The sequence below is a fragment of the Euprymna scolopes genome, chromosome 10 (assembly GCF_053919585.1).
Source record: "Euprymna scolopes isolate OS-2025 chromosome 10, ASM5391958v1, whole genome shotgun sequence".
Classification (NCBI taxonomy): domain Eukaryota; kingdom Metazoa; phylum Mollusca; class Cephalopoda; order Sepiida; family Sepiolidae; genus Euprymna; species Euprymna scolopes.
Window position 1 is genome coordinate 627,514 of NC_136491.1, and position 23,958 is coordinate 651,471.

General features: G+C 33.8%; 1 protein-coding gene across 2 annotated transcripts in view; it reads left to right on the forward strand.

The window, feature by feature from the left end:
- Positions 1 to 23,958, forward strand: part of LOC145285774 (uncharacterized) — a 186,299-nt gene that overhangs the window by 149,498 nt on the left and 12,843 nt on the right. For both annotated transcript variants that reach the window (XM_080134123.1, XM_080134122.1), the window contains exons 14-21: positions 665 to 774; positions 3,671 to 3,749; positions 4,763 to 4,879; positions 7,882 to 7,966; positions 9,349 to 9,450; positions 15,517 to 15,556; positions 17,719 to 17,865; positions 21,872 to 22,011. In XM_080134123.1, coding sequence (XP_079990249.1) covers positions 665 to 774; positions 3,671 to 3,749; positions 4,763 to 4,879; positions 7,882 to 7,966; positions 9,349 to 9,450; positions 15,517 to 15,556; positions 17,719 to 17,865; positions 21,872 to 22,011 — 820 coding nt within the window. The remainder of the gene's footprint in view (positions 1 to 664; positions 775 to 3,670; positions 3,750 to 4,762; positions 4,880 to 7,881; positions 7,967 to 9,348; positions 9,451 to 15,516; positions 15,557 to 17,718; positions 17,866 to 21,871; positions 22,012 to 23,958) is intronic.

Sequence of the window (23,958 nt, forward strand, 5' to 3'; positions counted from 1 at the left end):
TGTGATCAATTATGGACATGAAATGTAAAATTTGAAGATCCAGTTTAGTTATGAAAAGACAAAAAATTTGATTACAACACAAAGAATGCATAATGTAGAATGATCTAATTGCACCCTTAAAAATTTTAGGTGGTCATAACAATTATGGATGTGTTTTTCGTATTCTCAGAACAACAATCAATATAAACATTGAGATTACTTTCCCGAAAGTAACAAAAATGACCAGAACAAATGAAGAATATAGATTTAAATGTAAATAGTTTAAAATAATATTGACTGATTTCATATGTATGGTATAAAGAATACATCAACAGTATTGTGTCATTTCAAATGAGATTTTTGAAAGAACGTCAATTTAATGGACATTGTGCAGGTTGGGTTGACAAAGAAAAAGCAGAAACAGAAGAAAATGAAAGTAAAACTATTGTTTCATTTTTGTAATGATATGGAATTGTGAGTTTTATTTTTTATCAAAATGTCCTTGGAGACATAAAAATAGAATCCAACTATGCTACACCATTACAGACGTCACCAATTAAAAGGGGGGAGGGGGGCGATATCTTTCTTGTATTATCTTCTACAAATGATTTATCAAAACAGTTATAAATTTCTTTCACATAAGCCAAATGCCACTCAATTGATTTCTCTCTTTCTCTGTTTGCAGGAATTTGAAGTTATGACTCTTAAAGAGAAATTGATCATGTCATTTCTGGAAGAACCTAAATACCAGACCCTTTTCAAAACATACGAGTCTTTGAAAGCTGATGAAAACAAGTAAAGATTGAAACTTTTTTTTTTTTTTTTTGCCATGGGTGATAAGACTAATATTCTTAACAATACGAACATATAGTGTAGTTACCTATCTCGATCTATTATTTATTTATATAGATATTTAAAAATAAAATTTTTTTTTATTACATTTTAACCCCAAACAAGGCACATTGCCACTTTGATGTAAAGCGCTACTATCAGGGACCTAAGCTACAGGGGTACTATGTGGGGAGTTGGGCAGCAAGATGTCTGTTCACGTTAGACTTGAACTTCTGCATGTCAGTACAGTTGAGGAAGCAGGGACCCAGAAGGGAATTCCAAAGTTTAGTAGTTCTGGGGAAGAAACTACTGGAGTAGAAACCTCTCTTACATCTAGGGATCTCTACTGTGTAGGGGGTGGGATTTAGCCGCTTGTCGGGTTTGTCGGGGGTATTTACGTCGAGGGAGGGTACAAGTGCTTGCAGTTCGTCGGAGCATTCAGCATTAAAATACTTGTAGAACAGGCAGAAGGATGCAACATTTCGTCGATGGGACAGAGGCTGAAGCTTAGATGACAGTTCAGGACCTATCAGATTGGCGATTCTTTTTTAACCTTGTCTAGGAGCGAGAGACTAGTATCAGATGCACCAGCCCAAATATGACAATAATACTCCATACATGGGCGAATGGTGGCCTTATAGAGGTACAGGATACTTTCGGGCGTTAGTAGCTTTCTAGTACGGTAGAGAGAGCCTACCTTCTTCTCAGCGGTCCTGGCAATGCTCTCAATGTAATTGCTCCAACTCATGTTTCCTGTAAATGTTAGGTCGAGGAGTTTAAAAGAAGTACTTTCAGATAATGAGTCTTTAGCCATTGCTATTGGTGGTAGAGAAGGTTTCTTGTAGTTATTGAAGGAAACCAGTTTAGTCTTGGCAGCATTGAATGTGACCATCCATTTTTGTCTTCTACTACAGACTGGAGGTTATCCTCTAGTGTTTCTGCCATAGATATGTGTTCATTTGTTTTCCTGTCGTGCCTATTATAGAGTATGGTGTCATCAGCATATATACTCATCTCAGAGACAATTTTGTCAGGGAAGTCATTTATGACTATCAGGAATAATAAAGGTCCCAGGATAGACCCCTGGGGCACTCCCACATTTATATCAGTTTGTTTAGATGTACGACTGTCAAGGACAACCTGGATTTTTCTCTTATCTAAGAAGGATTTAATTATGTTAAGTATTTGTCCAGTGATACCATATAATCTGATTTCCCTGAGACCTTCATGCCATACCCTGTCAAAAGCCTTAGATATATCTAGAGCTACCGCTCTACCCTCCCCTGCTTTGTCCAGTGAATGGTATATACGTTCAGAGATTAGTTAGAATATCTGCTGTGGAATGGGCTTGCCTTTGCCTAAATCCATATTGTTGGTCGGTTAGAAGTTTCGCATCTGTAAGGTGATGGACTAGAGCTTGGTTAATTATGGACTCATATTTTGGTGAAAAGTGGGAGGAGGCTAATGGAGTGATAATTTAATGGGTCAGTTCTTTCGCCAGAATTCTTGAAAACTGGTACCACAGAAGCAGTTTTCCAGCAGTCAGGAAAGCAAGATTCATTAAGGCATTTGTTGTAAAGTTTAGAGAGGTGGAGCTACTTCAGCGGAGCATTCTCTTTAATTAATATATATATATATATATATATATATATATATATATATGAATAAAAATAAAATAAGAATACTAGCGATGGTTGGCATTATGTTGTTTTGAAAAAAGAAAAAAAAACAAATGAATTTATAAAATGATGATCAACGTTTCGTCCCTATTGCAGGGGACATCCTCAGGATATTAAAAGGAAAAATGCAGAAGAAAACGATCATAGACCACACGTAAGTGAAAATGAAACCGTGTAAAAATCCTACCCATATCGGAGAGGAAACTATAAATGTGTGTGCGTGGGAAGGTTGAGTTATTCAATGTATATATACACTTTTAAAAGATGTTATTTTAATACCTATGTACAAGCTTTTTTTTTTTTTTTTTTGCCTTTCCTAATTGTATTCATTTTGTTTAAATTATTTAAGGAAAAACGGTTTGGGACCATAGTTTGAATTACCCAGGATCTGTCTTTATATTTTGTTCTTTGATTATTATTTTCCCTATACTAGGGGCTAAATGGTAGAAGCCCTTTCTTTGTGTAATAACCACTAATACTATTATGCAAAGAAAGGACCCCTAGTATAGGGAAAATAATAATCAAAGAACAAAATATAAAGACAGATCCTGGGTAATTCAAACTATTGTCTCAAACCGTTTTTCCTTAAATAATTTAAACAAAATGAATAAGATTAGAAAAGAAGAAAAAAAAATGCTTGTACATAGGTATTTACATAACGTCTTTTAAAAGTGTATATAATAAATATATATATATATATATATATATTGAATAACCCAACCCCCCCCCACACACACACACACATTTATAGTTTCCTTCCCAATATGCGTAGGATTTTAATACTGTTTCCTTTTCACTTATGTGTGGTCTATGATAGTTTTCTTCTTCTGCATTTTTCCTTTTAATATCCTGAGGGATGAAACGTTGGTCACCATTTTATAAATTCATTCGGTTTTTTCTTTTTTATTAATTAGTTTATACCTACACACTAGTGTTTCATGCTTACGCAATCATCAGTGTAGGAAGTGGCAATTACTGCTGGTAAATAATGTTAATAATATGCACCAAGAGATTGGCAAATATCAAAATGGTTTATTTTAGATTTAGTGTTGTGTGTGCGTATATATATATATATATAAACTTAATTCACAATAGTCTATTAATGCAGGGTGTGTGAGTTCACAAAAACTAAATTCTTTTATGTAATACTGACATTAATGTTTTTTGGTATTTTTTTTCAGATTTTTGATAGAATATCAGAGCAAAAAACTATTAAAAGATTTTCAATTTGCCCTGAAGCAGAAAGAATCTTATAAATCCGTAAGTTTTCTTTATTTTGTAAATGTTTTTGATTCCTTAAAATGACTTTTACTATTTTTAACTGTAGAATATTTAACCTCCCAGAATAGTTCATTATCTAACTGACAATCTCATTAACCAGTATCCTTGAGTGGCTTTTCGTTTTAGTAAATAGTAAATTATTAAAAAAATGTAAACAAAACCCAACTTATTTTTAATGAATTTTTAACCATTTTATTATTTGAATTTAATGATTAAATGATATGTATTGATTGCAAAATATTTTATTCACTGAAGGGAATTGATTAGAAATATTTTCATAGAACTGAATACATTTAGTAAAACAAAGTTACGTTTTAACTGCATTCAATATTTTGTTAAACTTTGTAACAGAGGATGGATCACTGGAAACTTTAAAGTGTTTTCATAAACTGCAGATTACCTGGCTTAGAGCACAATTATTGTAAAAAATAAAACTATATATTTTTTGTTACACTGTGCACTTAGCTATTATGCACATGTAAAATGGCCACTTATTTAATAACCATTGTAACTCCTATCTCTGCTGTAGAATGTCAAGAAATATAGAAATTTGGAGTTTCAGTTACATTGGTTATAAAATAAATATCCATTTTATAATGAAGTGAATGCCTGTTTTAAGAAACTGTATAAATGCATGTTTGAATACTTCCAAACAAATGGATATCAGTTATTTCTGTCAATAGTAATGATTTTCCCTTTTTTTTTTTTCTTTTATCCTTCATTTAAATTTCAAATTACAAACTGATGTTACTTCAAATCCTTCTGTTGCATTAAATTATTTTTATATTAGGTGATAGGTGAACTTGGGCTCAACGCATTCTGTACATCCAATCTTGTAACCGTATTCATCTGACTAACCATTGTTCTACACTCTACAAACATATTACACACATCTGTTTTTTTTGTCATTTTTTTGCTTAATATTTCATGATTTCCCTTTTTTACTTTGTGTGTTTGGATTGTTAAGAAAAATCTAATCTTTTTGCTTTCAGACTGATGAACTGAAAAATGAGCTAATTGATAATTTTAAAAAGATACGTCAATTGTCACATCAGAAAATCAAACAAAGAAAAATTGAACGTTATGGAGAACTTTGCACAGTTCTGAAAGTAAGTAACAGAATTATTGTTAAATTTTATTTTGTATCTTTTTGTTTTGAAATTTAGACTCTTTAAATGTTGGAGATTGGATTAATTAAAATTTGTATCATTTGTTCTCACCTCGCATGTTATTCTCACAATGTTCCAGCTGATGTAACCTCCAATCTTCAAATGTATCTTGATGAACTTGGGAATGATGAAAACAATGGTGTTGTGGGAGGTCATGTTGGTAATGTTCTCGATGTATGACCAACCAAAGTAGTCCAGTGGGTTCAGGTTGGGAGAGGGGAGGGGGCAGTAAGAGAAACATACAAAATCATAGCACTCCTTCTGAAGCCAAGCCTGGGTCTCTTTGTACTTGTGGGCCAGTGCGGAGTTCTACTGTCACATCCAGGGTTTGCCAGCAGCCACTTGATGCACAACAGTGTAGTAAATAATGGGTAATCAGCAATTCCCCCACTATCCAACAATCATGAAGTTGTTTGCTCAGCAACCGAGAAGGCTAACATGCTTGCCAGTCGGATTGCCTCAAACTCCACACTGGACCCTTCCAACCACCCCCTGCCTGACTTTCCTTTGCGGACAGACGCCACGCTAGACGATCTAAAAATCACTCCTGTTCAGGTACACGCTATCATAAAAAACCTTGACACTTCAAAAGCATGTGGACCTGATCTCATCCCAGCTGTGCTATTAAAAAAGTGCTCAGCCGAAGTAGCTCCAGTTCTCTCCAAACTCTACAACAAATGCCTTAATGAATCATGCTTTCCGGGCTGTTGGAAAACTGCTTCTGTGGTACCAGTATTCAAGAATTCTGGCGAAAGAACTGACCCATCAAATTATCGCCCCATTAGCCTCCTCCCACTTTTCGCCAAGATATTTGAGACCATAATTAACCATGCTCTAGTCCGGCACCTTACAGATGCTAAACTTCTGACTGACAAACAATATGGATTTAGACAACCCCATTCTACAGCTGACATCCTCACTGTAATCTCTGAACGTATATACCATTCACTGGAAAAAGCGGGGGAGGGCAGAGCGGTAGCTCTAGATATATCTAAGGCTTTTGACAGGTCTTCTCAGGAAAATCAGATCATACAGTATCACTGGTAGAATACTTAACATAATTAAATCCTTCTTAGATAAGAGAAAAATCCAGGTTGTCCTTGACAGTCGTACATCTAAATAATGATATAAATGCAGGAGTGCCTCAAGGGTCTATCCTGGGACCTGTATTATTCCTAATATTCATAAATGACCTCCCTGACAAAATTGTTTGTGAGATGGGTTTATACGCTGATGACACCACGCACTATAACAGACACGACAGGAAAACAAATGAACACATATCTAAAGAAATGGCAGAAACACTAGAAGATGACCTCCAATCTGGTGTGAAATGGGAACAAAAATGGATGGTCACATTCAATGCTGCCAAGACTAAACTGGTTTCCTTCAATAACTACAAGAAACCTTCTCTACCACCAATAGCAATGGCCAAAGACTCTTTATCTGAAAGCACATCTTTTAAACTCCTCGGCCTAACGTTCACAGGAAACATGAGTTGGAACAATTACATTGAGAGCAATGCCAGGACCGCTGTGAAAAAGGTAGGTTCTCTCTACCGTGCTAGAAAGCTACTGACCCCTGAAAGTATCCTGTACCTCTATAAGGCCACCATTCACCCATGTATGGAGTATTGTTGTCATATTTGGGCCGGTGCATCTGCTACTAGTCTCTCACTCTTAGACTAGGTTCAAAAGAGAGTCGCCAACCTGATAGGTCCTGAACTATCATCCAAGCTTAAGCCTCTGTCCCATCGACGCAATGTAGCATCCCTCTGCATGTTCTACAAGTACTTTAACGGTGTATGTTCCGATGAGCTGCAAGCACTTGTACCCCCTCTACGTAAATACCCCCGACAAGCAGTACAATCCCACCCTTTTACAGTAGAGATCCCTAGATGTAAGAGAGTCTTCTACTCCAGTAGTTTCTTCCCCAGAACCGCTAGACTTTGTAACTCCCTGCCAGGTTCCTGCTTCCCCAACTGTACTGACATGCAGAAGTTCAAGTGTAATGTGAACCAACATCTTGCTGCCCAACTCCCCACCTAGTACCCCTGTAGCCTGTGTCCCTAATAGTAGCCCCCTACATCAAAGTGGCAATGTGCCTTGTTTGGGGTTAAAATGTAATAAAAAAATAAAAAACCTAGGGGATCACCATACTCTTTAGCACATACAGGTACACTATGATGTTGATTTTCAAGTTGACTTTGAAGATGTGAGGTGGCATGATGTGGCTCTCACACTAAAGATCATAACTGTTGCTGGAAATTTTGTTTTAATTACCCTGGACACATCTCTGTTATTCGTGACAATCCAGTAATACATTTTGAGGGTACTGGCAATGGTCCTGTTGTCATAACTTGGATCAGTAGAGAGCATGAGTTGTATAGCAGCACATCTTTGATCTCGCTCATTGAACATTTTGTTACTTTCAGACATTATAGAAGGCTCCTATTGCTATTGGGATTTGTATACAACTGGCCAACTAGTAGTGGTCAGCAGCAAAAAAAAAAGGTTTTTCATCAAACTGAAATGGAATCATGTTATCTTTTCTAGGACGACGATTTTATTGTTTCACCCTGTATAATACTGTAAAATTAAAGTCTATAAATATTAGTATCAATATTTATAAGACAATCTCAATCAAATAAAGCTCAATATACAAGATTACAATATTATAGGTTAGGGTTAATTTACTGAATTTAATTCCAAATTTTCATCTCTCATATTATTAATTTTTCTTGTTGTTTTCAGGGTGGAGTATTTCAGATTTTACTTTGGAGCTTAATATGTACATTTTGATGATGAATCCTTACCAATTGAAATTTAATTAAAGATTATGAATTCTCATTTTGTGTGTAAATAAAATAGTATGCATGAGGAATGTAAATGTTTTGTTTTTTTGTTTTTTCATATTTTTGTACATTTTTTTAATATTTTCAGAATAATGTTGCTATGTTAGAAGAAAAGTTACAGATGGATGATATGTTTGGAAAATTAGATGAACACATTGAAAGTCTAGATGAAGGTAACCATTACCACCTCCATATCTTGTTTGATCATTAATTCTTTCTTTATTAAGACATTAGGGGTTATAGTCAACATACTTCCTAACTTCTGGCTTAGCGCTACCGGATGCGGTGACAATGCAAATCAGTTCCTTCATTTTTATTGTTACTCAGTATTTCTATTGTGAAGCAATTTATTGAAATCTAATGTATAAAAGGCTATATGTCTATTTATCTCCATATTTTCAAACTCTATCTCCTCCGAAACTAAAAGTTGCAGAATGGTGCTAGGGGCCTCAAATGATTGGATTTTTTTACGAACCCTTTTCTAATCGGTTAGCCGGTTAAAATAGTTTTTAAGGGGTCAAAAATGGGTCAAAATTGAAAAATAATTTATACATGCTGTACATCCATCTTAGTTTATGTTTAATTTTTAATCATTTCACATGCGTGTCACATTGGTACAGCGGTAACTTTACCAGCTTTGAATGCTCCAGTTTCAATTCTAATTGATGGCACCCAAATGCTTATTTTTTTTTACTTTTGAAATCACAACTCTATAATAATATATAGGAAATCTGGAATTAAATATCATATTTAAGCGTATTTTACACCGTGCAAAATTATATGGATAAAAATAACACAATTAGATCTTTATTTGCACTTTTAATAACAAAATAAAACAATAAGTTTTTATTTTATTTGAAATTTTATAAGAAATATGTTTATGAAATTATAAAAATGAGTTTTTTTTATTATAAAAGTAAGTTCTTTTATTTGAATTTATATAATAAATGTTTATGAAAGTATAAAAATCAAATTATTGAAATCAAAATAACAAAATTTCAAACATAAAAAAAATGAAAACAGTTTAAAATGATTTTAAAAAGTGTTTTCAATAATTCTTAATTCAAATAAGACCAAAAAACTTTTCAATGATTATTAAATAAAAAGAACATTCGGAAAAAGGTAAAAAAGAGTACATGCACATGTAGACTAAAGCATGAGAGAAAAAAGTGAAGGAACTAATTTACCTTGTCACCGCTTCTGGTTGCACTACACTGAAAGTAAAAAAGTATGTTGACTATAACCGCAATAGTCTATGTTGCATGTGGAGTAACAGTTCCTCTCCCCTTTCTCTACAACTGTTTCCCTCACCTTGATTTTATCTGTGCCCACCCCCACTTCAGCTTCTCTTTTCTCTACTTCCTCTTCCTTTCTCCATAGTTGCCCCCTCCCCACTTCCTTTTTCTATGCTTGTCCCCCACCATATTTCTGAGAATGGCAACTATATAATCAACATATTGTTAAAAAAAAAAAAAATATAGTGGAGTTGTTTGTTAAGAAATCATTTGTCAAAATTGAATATGCCTTTTACTGTATGTTGTAATATTTTTTAAAGATTTATCCGCATTGGACAAGGAATTGGACTATCTGCAATCTCTTCCTGAACCGACAGATGAATATTGCTATCAATATACTCAAGTTGTGAAATATTTGGATGGTTCGTATATTTTTCATGTTTCTGTGATATCAATCAAAAGTAAAAAAAAAATACCTGCTCTATATTTCAATTCAAAATTCGGTTTTTACATCAATTGTAAAAGTAGTTTATGTAAGCAACATTATGTCATGACATTTTTGTTTTAATTACACTTAAGAGTATCTTCTAAACTATTTGCATCATATAATGTATTATGTTTCTTTTTGTTGGCTAAGTTTTAAAAAATTCAGTTCTTGTTCAGCAGTCCTCCTTTATTAAAAACAAAAATAAAGTTTGTAGAAATGAGACAAGAATTTCTCATATTTAACAAGTTTTATTGATTATCTTCATTAGTACGTTTGTATAGAGAAAGAGTTAGTCGAGGAAAGAGTTCCTGTGTAGAGACGTAGATTAAAGATTAGAAAGGCCTGTTGAAAGAGAAAGTTTATTTGTGTATAGCATCAAAGTTTGGTTGCCATGCTGGATTATTTGTATTCCGTCTTAACCGAACTCTGGGCCCAAAGGCATCTCACGTGGAATTGTTGTCAGTCCAAGGTGTGGGAAGAAAGAGAGAATTACCGTGTGTTTAACCTTTTATAAACTTGGTCACGTAACTGAGAGCTGACTTTTGATTGGACAAGAAAAGAAGTATTTTCAAAATATCAAGCCATGAGAATTTGATCCTGCTGATCTTCCTTGCAATCATGTCTGCTACAAATACCCCTTTGTTTGGATTGATTTTCAGAAGAAAACCAAAAGTTTATCAAGATAAAAGAAATATTCTTTTATGTGTGTCCATCTGTGATGGTAAATTTTATATCAGAAAATGCGAAGAAGTGAGGATTTTGAATATGTCTATCTGTGACAGTTGCTTGTAAAATCCTCTTTAATGTCAACACTATGCTAGTTGTTATGACCAATGTTCAAATTTGTTTTTGCGGAATTGTTGTAAAATTTCTTTAAATTTGTATTATTTCTGTGGAATTTGAAGTTGGTAAGTTGTTGTTGCTCAGTGTCAGTGACGAATTGTTTTGTTGACAAGTTTACTTCAGAAATTATCTCTGGAGGTTATCTAATTTTTTTTTTTTTTTTTTTTTTTTAGTTGTAATAAGTGAAGGTTTCACTTAATAGCTAGTAGCCAGTAACAAATTTGTCTCTTCAACAAAATTGAGTTGAATGAAGTGTGTAACATATGCGATAAAAAGGGTGGTAAGGTTATTTATAATGTAGCGGTGTGAATGGACCTCAAAGCAAATGAATCATCTTTGTGACATGTTACCAAAAGGGGGGTATTTATAAGGAAATTTACGGGAAAGCAAAATCCCAGTATTTTATCGCACATGTGACACGGATAAAAATAAAGGAATGAGACACTAGGGCGAACCCAACCAAAAACGTGAGAAAGAACGAAACAAGAAACACCAGTAATAATATTTTCAAAATCAACTTTATTATAACGATTTAAACTATGGTAGGGAGAGAGGGAGGGGATGAGATCAAATAGAATAAAGAAAATAAAACAAATTACGAGGGTATGGAAGGGGTGTCTTTATCTACTATCTGAAAATACCAACGAGAAATATATCAAAACAAAAAAAAATATCTTCAGTCCAAACAAAATGACGGAAAAATGAATTCATTGATATAATATGAGAGAAAGGTAACTTACAGTTTTTTTATGTTTCTTTTTTTTTTTTTTTTAAACTTTCAAAGTGAGCTTTAAAAACCTTTGTTTTATTCGCCTCGGTCGACACTTCATGACATGATATTCCTGTATACATCCAATGTTTTGGTTATTCCTGGAGTATCATGTCTCCTGTGTTTGTGAAATTAACATCCTGTATTTCGACGATGCTTGTTCTCCCAGGCATTATTTCTTTTCTTTCGTTGTTGATGGCGGGGGGTGGGGGGGTCAATATTGCCTATCTCGATGACATCGCTCCCTCTGTCACTGGGGTGGGAATTTTTTTCACGCCCGCTCGGCACGACAGCGAGGCAATAACTGTCACTTGGTGAAGTGGTGGAAATTTTTCCACCTCCTCTTGGCACAACGGCCAGGCGGGATCTGTGTTGTACCAAAAGGTCTCTTTTCTATTTTTTTTTTTTTTCCTTTCTCTCTTTCTTCTCCTCTCAATACATTTCCTATCTTTCTCTTTTCTTTCTTTGTTGCTTAACGACTGGTAAGGGTCATAAAATGTGTCGTTGACCGAGGTCACCTCCCTAGCTGATTCATCCGCTAGCTATGTTGTATATTGAATTATATTGGAGGAGATGATATATTAAAACGTGTCATGTGTTATCTAGTGGATGTAAGATATTGTTCTTTTAACAGACAGATAATAAACGTATAAATCATATGTAGCCAGGGGAAATGATATTGACGTGTAAACTGAATCATGTTGTATGAGACTTATCACATGGGATATTTTTACAGTTCATATATAAGAAGAATAATATATGCTTCATACCTTTTTTCTTGAAGAGTTCTTCTGTATCTTCCCGCTGTTCCGTGACGAACCATGAAGCGATCACGATCCAATTGAGACATCTGTTCTTATTTGTGAAACCATTAAAACAACTCTTTATATTTTTATACTATAAATTTATTACAGTTGTCCCGAATGGTTTCACAGGATCTGCAGTTAGTCTACATTTTTTGTTCATACAGTCCGCTCCTAGCTGTCTGTCCACCCCTGTCTAGATGTCTGTCTGTTCTGGTGGTCAATCCTCAACTCTCTGAATCTCTCCAAAACTAACTACATCACGTGTTCTCTTACGTCACCTAATTACGTGTCTCATACCAATCTAATCCACAACTAGTTATTTGTTTATTCAAAACCCCAAAATAATGTTTACATATATTTTCTATTTTCACATTCCTTTTGCGATTCACACGTCAATCATTTCTTCTGCAATTTAATTGTTTATTCTTCTAATCATAACTGATCCAGCGACCATACGTTGCTCAAATCAATTAATAAGAATACAATAACAATAATAATAATGTTTTGACCATTGACCCCGCTTGCCACAGTTAACGAATACTACGCTATGGGCACAGCCTAAAGGGTCATAACATTACAGCTATTCCTCACCTCCCCTCTCTCTCTTCTATACTCCCTGTCTCTTTTTCTCGCTCTCTTGGAAATCATGTTCATTTTGCCTTGGTGATAAAGTATGAAAATAACAAAAAAACGATACATTTCTCGTTGGCCTAAAATTGAATATTTCAATTTTTATTTAAATATGTAATCCAATTTAAGAGTTATGTCACAAGGGTTATTTATTTGTGAAATAAATTGCTTTTCAATGAAAAGAATTTTTTTCTTTTTTGTCGGATAATTTTCTGAAGGAAATGTTTCTTGCCGCAGAGAATATTTACATTGTGTGCTATGTTGTCAAGTTGACCCATTTTACTTTTTAAATATTCTGTGGAGTTCGTGCAGGAAGATTGCTTTATTGTCATATGGATATTTAAACTACGTATGTTTAATAGTCTTGAGTTGACCCCCCCCTTTTATTTTTTTGATTAAATGTTCAACGTGAATGTTTATGCAGAAAGATTGTAATAGAAAATAACAGCTTTAGTAAAAAAAACAAAAAAAAACAAATTGGGGAATAAAAATTAATTAGCATGTTTTTTGTTTCTGCGAAATGTACTGTTGAAACATTTTTCAGCATTTCTAGTGAAATGTGTTTTAGTTAAAAATATTTTTCAGTTTGTTTTTTTTGTTATAAGTTCCTATTTTGAAATGTTTTTGCGTTTCTGTGAAAAGTATTTTTCCTTGTTTTGTTTCGGGAAAATGTATTTTCCTGTGGAATGTGTTCGGTTAAAATGTTAGCTTTTTTTTGTGTGATAAGTGTCTGTTTGAAAATGTTTAGGCTTTTTAAGGTTAAAGTGTTAACAGAATTGAAAGTTTTTTGTTTTTAAGTGGCTAAGAAAATTGAAGGTGACAAAAAAAAAAAAAAAAAAATGCAGAAGGCTGTGTATTCCGGGGTCACCAATGTAGAATAATAAATGTTGAAATGTCAATGAATATCATAACCATCATGTTGGTAACGCCAAAATGTATTAATGAAGACAAGGTGAGAGTCTCATTCTATCATTCAAAAACACTTTTATTAATTATCTTTATTAGTATGATTTGTATAGAGAAGAGGTTAGTCGTGGAAAGAGTTCCTGAGTAGACGTTGATGAATGAGTAGACAGACCTGTTGAAAGAGAAAGAGTTTGTGCATGTGTGTGTTTAAGTTAGTCATAGAAACATGCATCCATCATGTGTATGAACGAGCATAGAAGAGAAGAGAAAACGCTGTAGGATGATAAGAGTTCATTTATATACCGTATTGAAGTTCAGTTGTCATGCTGGATTCATTGTCTCTCATCTTAGCCTTCAGCCCAAGGGTTTGACTGGGTGGGTTGTGTGGTGTCCCAAGGGGGTTGTTAGGGATGGGTCCATGCCAGGTCGAGATGTCTTCAATCCAAGGTCGTGAAGAAAGACAGAGATTGTTGCCATGGTTATACCTTTTATAAACTCACTTTACTGAGAGCTGCCTTCTGATTGGACAAGCCAGAAAAGAAGTACATTAAAAATCTCGAGCTGCGAATATTCGATCCTTCTGAGGTTCCTTGCAATCATGTCTGCTACAAATACCCGTTGTCTAGTTTTATTTTTATTAAAAAAATCATTTTAATCAATTAATGGGAATTTGTAGGCATTACAACATAAATTTGATAATTTATTGAGATTGTCGGACTGACTTCCTCATCATAACGACCGACTGAGCAAACCAAGCGTAGAGCTGAATGCAATTTGGACACCTCTGATAGAGAGAGAAAACCTTGAATAACAACATAGGTTTAACATTAACAAAAACCAACTAAGAATTGTCCTAGTGACATATGGCCGAGTGGTCCTAGACGTTTTATCAAAGTTTACAGTTACCCAAAGGTGCTGAGTTCAATCCTGAACGAAGGCAGTGAAAAGTAACATTCAAAACAGAGAATCAGCAACTATGTCCCAGAGCCTAGCTGGAGTCCAAACACGGTACCCCCCGTAATAATAATAAAAGGTTGGGTTCGAGACTCCTAACAAACGGTTCCCCATTTCGATACAAAACACCTGATGAAGGCCGGAGGGCAAAACAGCCGAAACGTTGTGACTATAACAACCAAGATGAGGAAGTCAGTCCGACAATCTCAATAAATGAAAACACCTCATCTCAAAAATACAGACAATTACTATAAATCTGGTAAGTCTGAATTATTGTTGAGTTACCTCCTTTGTTAAATTTTTAAAAATAATTAGCAAGGCAGTCACTCTTTGGACACTCATAAAATTTGATTTTCTTATTTAAAAATAAAATTACTGAAACAATTTGCATTTTTTTTTTTTTGTTAATATATTTTCATTTTCATCATGTACATCATACAGATTTTTCTTTATCTTTTAATGAGAATTCTGGACAAGAACTAAACATTTTTTAGCATAATTCACTTTTGAAGGAGCTTATTTTGAAATGCAATTATCAATGTAAAAAAAAAAAAAAAATGCACTTTTATTGTTCAATTTTAAATCAGATGATGAGAGGTTAATGTTGACTGATTTTCAAAAATTGTAATTCAAGGTTTTTAAAAAATATAATTTAATCATTTTAACTGATTGGGCAAAAAAATTGTAAAATATCAGCTTAAAATATATCTAAAACCATTGTTTTTGATATGTCAAAGCTCAGGAGAGATATTTGTTGATAAAGCATTTTGTTGATAAAACATTTTCCTCAGTCTAGAAGAGTAAATGATTCACAAAAAATAATAATAAAAAAAATGGGCAAATTTTATTTGACTTCAATAAAACATTAGTCCACACCATAAGAGAAAAGAGAAATAAAATCTATTTTGTCAAAGGTCATGAGAAATGTTTGTTGATAAATCTATATTGCCAACAACTATACATATAAATCCCATCTACAAACATGGCAGACCATAAATTAAAAAATTATTTTTTAGTTCTGAATTATATATGCTACTTACAAAATTAACCACGAAAATTTGTGCATAATTTTCTAAACCTATTTATTTTTCAGTTGTTCACAAAGTTGAGTTGCAAGAACAGAAATTATCAAAGTAAGCAAAATATTTTATTTAAAAGTATAAAAAAATAAATGGAAAGTTGAAATCTTAAATACACGTTTTATGAATATTTTTGCTTTTTTGAATGTGTTGAAAGTTTAAAAGATTGCAAAAATATTAATATTTTACTTTGCAAATTTCTAATGTTATGAAATCTGTGTGCTTAGCCATCATTCAAAAATAGAAAATTTATGCTGTTGTTGCTAGAACAAGTACTAAACTAGAAATAAACACGAGATCATCCTTAAAAATCAGATGCTGAATGTGCACTAGGAAGATTTTGAAGGTCCTTATTTATTTGCCTTTCCACTAGGATAGAGTTAGACACAAGGTCAGGTTTTAATGTTAAAAAAATCCAGCTTCCCAAAAAGGGCATTCTGGATTGGAACAAATGTTAAAATTTCCTCAGTACAGATATATTTCTCCTTACTGAGCAAAAATAGAAAAAATGAAGTGTAGTATCAGTGTTATAAGAAAAGGCTGTCCCTTTCTCCTGTAAATAAGAAATAAAGAACATTAGATAAGTGGAAAATGAGATTAGGATAAGCCAAGACTTAAACCTTGTAAGCGAGGTTCAGAATAGATTCAGAAATTGGAATGTTAGAATTTAGCTATTGTTTTGGAAATAGATATTGTTTGTGTTGTGAAAAGTGTAAATAGTGTTAGTATTATAATGACTTATGCTGTTAGATATTGTTTGTATTGTGAAAAGAATGTAATTGTTCGTTATTTTATGAAAACGGAATTAAAATAATTTGGAAATAGATATTGTTTGTATTGTGAAAAGAATTTAATTGTTCGTTATTTTATGAAAACGGAATTAAAAAAATTTGGAAATAGATATTGTTTGTATTCTGAAAAGAATTTAATTGTTCGTTCTTTTATGAAAACGGAATTAAAAAAATAGGTCAGTTGAGAATTCTTTGTTTGCAGAAGTGTGTTTTGGAAACGTGCTTAGCCATGTGAGTTGGTTTCGTTTTAGAACCACACATCTGTTGTCATAGCAAAAAGTGAATTCTCAATAATAGGAGCTAGGATTACCAGATTAGGGGAGTCGGCAGTCGAGCAGAGGAGGCAGAACAGTTGAGTCTGCTAGGCAGAGAGAGTTGGAGTCAGGGTCCTTTGGAAGTGAAGTAAAGAACATTAAGCTATGTAGATCCCGAATTTGAATTCCTGACGTCATCATTTCGACCGGTCAAATGAAATAAAGAATCACCATAGATATTTGTAACTATTGTCTTCGTGTCATCATTCAACAATTGAAGGTAATGTGTTAATCATCTTAATATGAACTTTGTATAACCCCTCCTCCATAAGTAATGATCGTCCCCCTCTGTGTAAAAGAACAGCAATACACATTCATTCAATAATGAATTCTCTCCTCTCACTCTGTTATAAATGTCTCTCTCATCATCGTCAATCCTGTATTACATGTCCCCATCTCTCTTTAAAATGTACCCAATATATGATCCCCAATATGGACACCTATACAACATCAGAAGATCTACACTTTTCTCCTAGTCAAATGACAAAGTAGCCATTATTGGAGATTTGTAAAGGTACTAAGATTCTACATAGGTATGTAAGAAAAACAATCCAAACTCATTTTTCTCCAACAGATTGTTTTTCCTTCGGTTTAAATAATTTACAATTTGTTTTCCTTTGAAAATATTTTATGTCTCAAATATTTGATCAAGATTTGTAAGAAATTTGTCATTTAAAAAAATTGAGAATTCTCTAAGGTTGAAAACATCCTTAGTTACCTGCAAAAGTGCCACATGCTTACAATGCCAAAGGGTCTGAACCATAGTGATACTTACTGCCTTGACCTGAACACACCTGCGATCAGGTAACACTTTGTTCAATGTACAAGCAATTAGAAACACCATCTACTGAATAAAAGAGCCATTAAATGTTCATTTCATAAATATAACTGAAATCCCTATAATACTATATAATAATAGGACAATATATTTTAGTAATTTTATAAGGCTACACTTAAAAAAATAAAAGTGAAAATACTTTCATTTTCTTTCCAAGTTTTTTCAATTTTTCTTTTATGTTCAGACTTTTATGATTTACTGTTGATAAATATTTGACATTTTCTTTTTCTTATTTTCAATAAATAATTGTCATTTTCTTCCGTCTTTTCTCAGCACATGTTCCCAATTAATGGAGCAAGAAAAATCATCGAAGGAGAAATTATCCAACTTGAACCAACATTATGCAAGTCTATTAAAGACACCTCCTCTCGATTTATCTGCACTTCTGAAGAATTGTCAAAAATTGAAAATCTATTCTGTGTAAGTTTAATTTCTGTATCATTATTTGGATGTTTTTATCTTGGATCAATAAATGTATATACAATATATTATATAAGATGATATATTAAAATAGTAAAGTTATCTGACAAATAAAAAACACTCAGCTTTACAGGAAGAAAGTAAAATGTTAGTTTTATTTTCTATATCATTTTCGAAATATGTCAGCTACTAGTGTTGAAAATTTTAAACAGTAGAAGTAATCTAAAAGAGTGGGCTGCACACAGCAAAAAAAAATTCATACTTCTAAAAGATTTTTTTTAAGTTACTGTTCAGTTTTTAGAGGATGAATCAGTTTTTTTTTTTTTCATTTTTAATTTTTTTTTTTTTTTATTATTACATTTTCACCCCAAACAAGGTACAGTGCCACTTTGATGTAGGAGGCTACTATAAGGGACATAAGTTGCAGGGATACTATGTAGGGAGTTGAGCAGCAAGATGTCAGTTCACATTACACTTGAACTTCTACATCAGTACAGTTGTGGAAGCAGGATCCCGGAAGGGAATTCCAAAGTCTAGCAGTTTCGGGGAATAAACTATTGGAGTAGAAGGCTTTCTTACATCTAGGGATCTCTATTGTATAGAGGTGGAACTTTGCTGCTTGTCAGGTTTGTCGGAGGCATTTACGTTAAGAGGGTACAAGGGCTTGTAGTTCGTCAGAGCATCTACCATTAAAATACTTGTAAAACAGGCAGAGGGATGCAACATTTCATCGATGGGACAGAGGTTGACGCTTAAATGACAGTTCAGGACCTATCAGGTTGGCAACTCTCTTTTGAACCCTGTCCAGGAGTGAGAGACTAGTAGTAGATGCACCAGCCCAAATGTGACAGCAATACTCCATACATGGGCGAATGGTGACTTTGTAGAGATACAGGATACTTTCAAGCGTAAGTAACTTTTCAGCACAGTATAGAGAGCCTATCTTTGCAGCAGCCTTGGCAATGCTCTCGCTATATCTGTTCTAACTCATGTTCTCTGTGAACGTTAAGCTGAGGTGTTTGAAGGAAGTACTTTCAGGTAATGTATCTTTAGCCAAAGCTATTGGTGGTTAAAAAGGTTTCTGCTAATTATTAAAGGAAACAAACTTAGTCTTGGCAGCATTGAATGTTACCATCCATTTTTGACTCCATTCCACTACAGACTGGAGGTCTTGAATATGCATTCATTTGTTTTCCTTGCTTGCCTGCTATAGAGCGTGGTGTCGTCAGCGAATATTTCACATCTCAGAGACTATTTTAGCAGAGAGGTCATTTATGAATATCAGGAGTAATAAAGGTCCAAGGATCGACCCTTGAGGTACACATGCATTTATATTATATTGTTTAGACGTATGACCATCGAAGACAACCTGGAATACCATAAGATTTTATTTCCATGAGAAGACCATCATGCCATACCCTGTCAAAAGCCTTAGATATCTCTAGGGCTACTGCCCTTCCCTCCCCTGCCTTATCCAGTGCATGGTATATACATTCAGAGATTACAGTTAGAATATCTGCAGCCTAAATTCATATTGAAGTGTAGCAACTGTAAGATGGTTGATTAGAGCTTGATTAATTATGGACTCAAATATTTGGGCGAAAAGAGAGAGGAGGCTAATGGGGCAATAATTTAATAGGTCAGTTCTTTCACCAGAATTCTTGTAAACTGGTACTACAGAAGCAGTTTTCCAGCAATCAGAAAAGCATAATTCATTAAGGCATTTGTTTAAGAGTTTGGAGAGAACTGGAGCAACCTCAGTGGAGCATTTTTTTAAGAGTACAGTCGGGATGAGATCAGGTCCACATGCTTTTGATGTATCTAGGTTTTTTATGATATCATGTACTTGAGAAAGGTGATTTTCTGTCCGCAAAGGAAAATCAGGGAGTAGTTTGCTGGGTCCAAAGTAGTCCAAAATAGTGCTGGGTCCAAAGTAGTCTAAAATAGTGCTGGGTCCAAAGCCTGTTGGCTTTCTCTGTTGCCATGCAAACAACCTCATGATTGTTGGATAGTTGGGGAATTGTTGGTTGCCCATTATTTACTACACTGTTGTAGATTTTCCAGAAATTTTCATGAATTCCTAATTTCTGCGCTTCAATGCATTTTCTGGTGGTTTTGGTATATTCTAAGCTGTCAGTACTTTTTTCTTACAATTACTTCTAGCTTATATAAACTTTTGTCTGATTGTACTTATGCCGGATAAATTTGCAGTATGCATGTTGCTTCTGAGCAATGGCAGCTGCGCAAGTAGAAGTAAACCATTGAGTTTGATATTGAACTTCCGTGTGGGAACATGTGCTTCAATTGCTGCATTGAACGATTTAGTGTCTCATTCGTGCACTATTCTACAGAAAGGGAAAAGATATTTCCCCATGGGGCATCTCTGATGTAATTTCTAATGATATCCCAGTCAGCCTTATTATAGTACCTTGTCGTTTTGAGTAATGGCTCTTCAACTTCAAGTCAAGAGTTTAGAGTAATGTCTATCATTATCACAGCATGATCAGCATTGTGTAACAAACGCCCATTGCCCACTTCGGCAGATCAGTTTGCTATGTAAGTTTTTAATCTCAAACTGATATCTCTTCCTTCATCAAAGCAAAACACCTTGATGTGTTGATTAATAACTGTTTGGAAACGGACATATTAGATAAAAACTGTCACCCATAAAACAGGGTTGGTCTTTCTTTTTATTTATTTATCTATATATGTAGCTTAATCGCCATATATATTTTATAACTTACTATATATATATATATATATATATATATATATATATATATTTCATACTGATGAAGACATACTTAATGGAATATTCTTTTGCTGACACAACATTCAGGTTTGGAGAGAAAGTTGCAACTCTGAAAGTAAACATTTCCAACAGTTATTGACAGATAGAAAGTTATGATTGAGTCCTGTATAGTGGATAATGAAATTCTGTTACTATTGATTAAAATCAAAAAACTGGAGTTCTTTTCAATTTTGTCTTGATTTTCATTTCATTAAGCCACTATTCTCTATTTCACTTATAAATTTATCTATAATATAAATCTCACCTGTCTGTTTAAATGTATGTATACTTAAAACTTTCAACAGAGGCAACAGATTTTCATGAGATCAGCATCATTTTATAGCTCAACCCTTCGGACGATAAATATCGAAAAATTGGCCAAAAACATTTATTCCTTTACCCTGAACTGGGCACTTTTCTACAGGGAGGGGTTGCTTTTTTTGCCGATATTTTCAAAAGTTATCCAGTCTTTTCGATTGTCTAGCCTTAATTTAAACCTACGTCACTTCCGGTTTAGCGATGGGTGCAGCTGCAAAGACATCGGGCTTTTTTTCATGTTCTTCATGGTACGGGTTTGAGCCTGCCTGCCTACCTACCCTACTACCACTCGTCTTTTTTTCTTTTTTTTTCTCAACACACATCTCCAAACACCCGGGCACCCAGGCTAGTTATTTGATAAAGTGAATTGAGTGTCTTATGTTGTATATCATTTCTATAAAAACTTAACATTGGAAAAGAAAAGTAATAAAATTGCACATGCCTAAAAAATGTGTAAAATTGTAATGGGAATTTTGTCATGTTGAATTCGTTAAGATAATTAGAAAATGTTTGTTGAAATGTATGAATGAATATGAAGATGAAGGATCAATAAGTTTTAATTGGGATCATATTGACGATTGGAAGGAAAAACGTCAAGAAAATGCTATATTGAAAGTGCAGATCAAGAAATGTCTTGGAATGTTCTGGATGTTAGAGGGAAAGTTGACTATTGAGATTGTTATAGTGTTGATGAATGAGTGAAGCAGTTAACATGAAGAAAGTGGCACCTTCCTCATCATATTTACACATTTAAACCACCCACCTACCTAGTAATTGTCCGACTGTCTATGCAGGTGGGGCTGAGTGCAACATCAATAATATGAAAACTTTTTAACACCTTCTTTTATGGTTGTGGAAGATTTTGTGATTAATTGCTTCTTTCTTTTTGTCCTGCAGACTTTTCCCTTGGAGAGTGTGGCAATTGACAGATGATCGACAGAGATATAATTTTTGGAATGACACTTTCCAACTTTGTATTCACACTCGAGCGGAATTGATAGAAAAAGCACATTTTCAATTGGATGAAAATTGGCAGAGTAAATATCTTTTTTTATTCTTTCCTTAAATCATTTTTTTTTATGAAGGTCAAACTTTTATAGGTAACTCAAATCTATATATCTATAAAATTGAGAATGTGTGTGTGTAAGGACAATTCTCAACCTATATACTCAACAAATTTTTGATCTACAGGCATAAAATTTGGTATATAGGGTATCCAGACATGTGGAAAACTTTAATCGGATTTCATCCAGAAAAAAGGGCTACTAAGGTGTCAAAATTGAAAAATCGGTACATGGGGAGTCAATGGATTTTTATCTGTTTGTCAACTGTTTCACGAATGTGCATGCATGAATTGTTCATGTGACAGATTCCTTATGTTAAGAATAAGTAGGCTTGAAAACACTTTTTAAAAGATAGTATCAGGCTGGCCTAATGGTTATTGTACTTGACTCGCTGTCTTTAAGTTTTGGTTTTGATCACAGCTTGAGTATTTTTTTACTTACAAGAAGTGAACTGGTTAGAAAAAACATAATACTCACATGCATGTTTCAGTTTCTTTACATTTTTTACTTTTTTTTTTTTTTTTTTATAAAGAAATTTAATGTTATGTTTAATACTGGGCAATGCCAGGTACATCTTCTAGTAACCTATAATCTTTCTCCATCTCTCCTGAACACTAACCCACTAGCCCAGTCTAATTATTCTTTTACTCTTTTTCACCCAAGATAAGGCATATTGCCACTTGGAACATAAGGAGCTACTATTTGGAATTGTGTTTAACAAGGAACTGTGGGGAGTTGAGCAATGACAAGTTCGTTCACATTACATTTAAACTTCTACATGTTAGTACAGTCAAGGGAGCAGGAAACAGGGAGGGAATTCGACAGTCTAGCAGTCAGAAGAAACTAAATAAGTAAATGGCTTTTTGGTATCTAGGGATCTCAACAGTAAAGGTGTGGGATTTTGCTGCTTGTTGGGTTAGTGATGTACATCGAACGGGTACGTGTGCTCATCAAAGCACATTCCATTAAAGTACTTGTAAAATGGGCACAGAAATGCAACATTGCGGCAGTGGGACAGAGGTTGGAGTTTGGCTGGCTGTGCAGGATTTATTAGATTTAAGAACCTTTTTAGTGAAACATTAGTGATGTACCAGCCCAGATCTAGCTATAATACTCCGTTCATGGGCAAATTGAGACTTTGTAAAAGTATAGGAATCTCTGGTATGAGCAATTTTCTAGCATGGAAGAGAGAGCTCACCTTCTGTGCAGTGCATGTAGTTGCATTATCCTGAATCATCTGACAATGTGAGTAGAGGTCTAGTATATAAAATATAGATTTAAATAAATGATGCTAAGATAAGTGTCCATATGTGTGTTGAATAAAACAGAAGCAAAAACAAAGCTAAGTGTTAAAGAAACTAGCAGAAAAAGAAATAAAGAGGAAAATGTGTGCGCGTTTATATCTATATAAACAAAAATGTAAAAAAAAAAAAAATATGTAGATCTCTATATAAATAAAAATGTAAAAAGTATGTTTGTTCATAATCGATAATCTAAAAAACCACTACAGCAATTGCCTCGACATTTTGCAATAGCGTTTTTATCTAATCCAAGCGTGTTTTTATATATTTAAAATTAAAACATATTACAATATTTAAAAAAACTTTTTTGGCAACAGTCAACCATTTTGAAATACTGATTGTAACTTTACACGTGGGTAATGAAATAATGATTGTGACTTTACACGTGTGTAAAAAAAAAAAAAAAACTTTTTACCAATCACTACACGAATAAAACAGAAATTGTTATGGTAAATCCTTTCTTTTTAATTTTATGTTTTTATTATATTTTATTGATAGGGGAGGGGAGGGCAGTAGCCCTAGATATATCTACGGCTTTTGTAAGAGGATGGCACGATACCCTTTTCAGGAAAATCTGATCCTATGGTATTACTGGACAAATACTCAACATAATTAAATC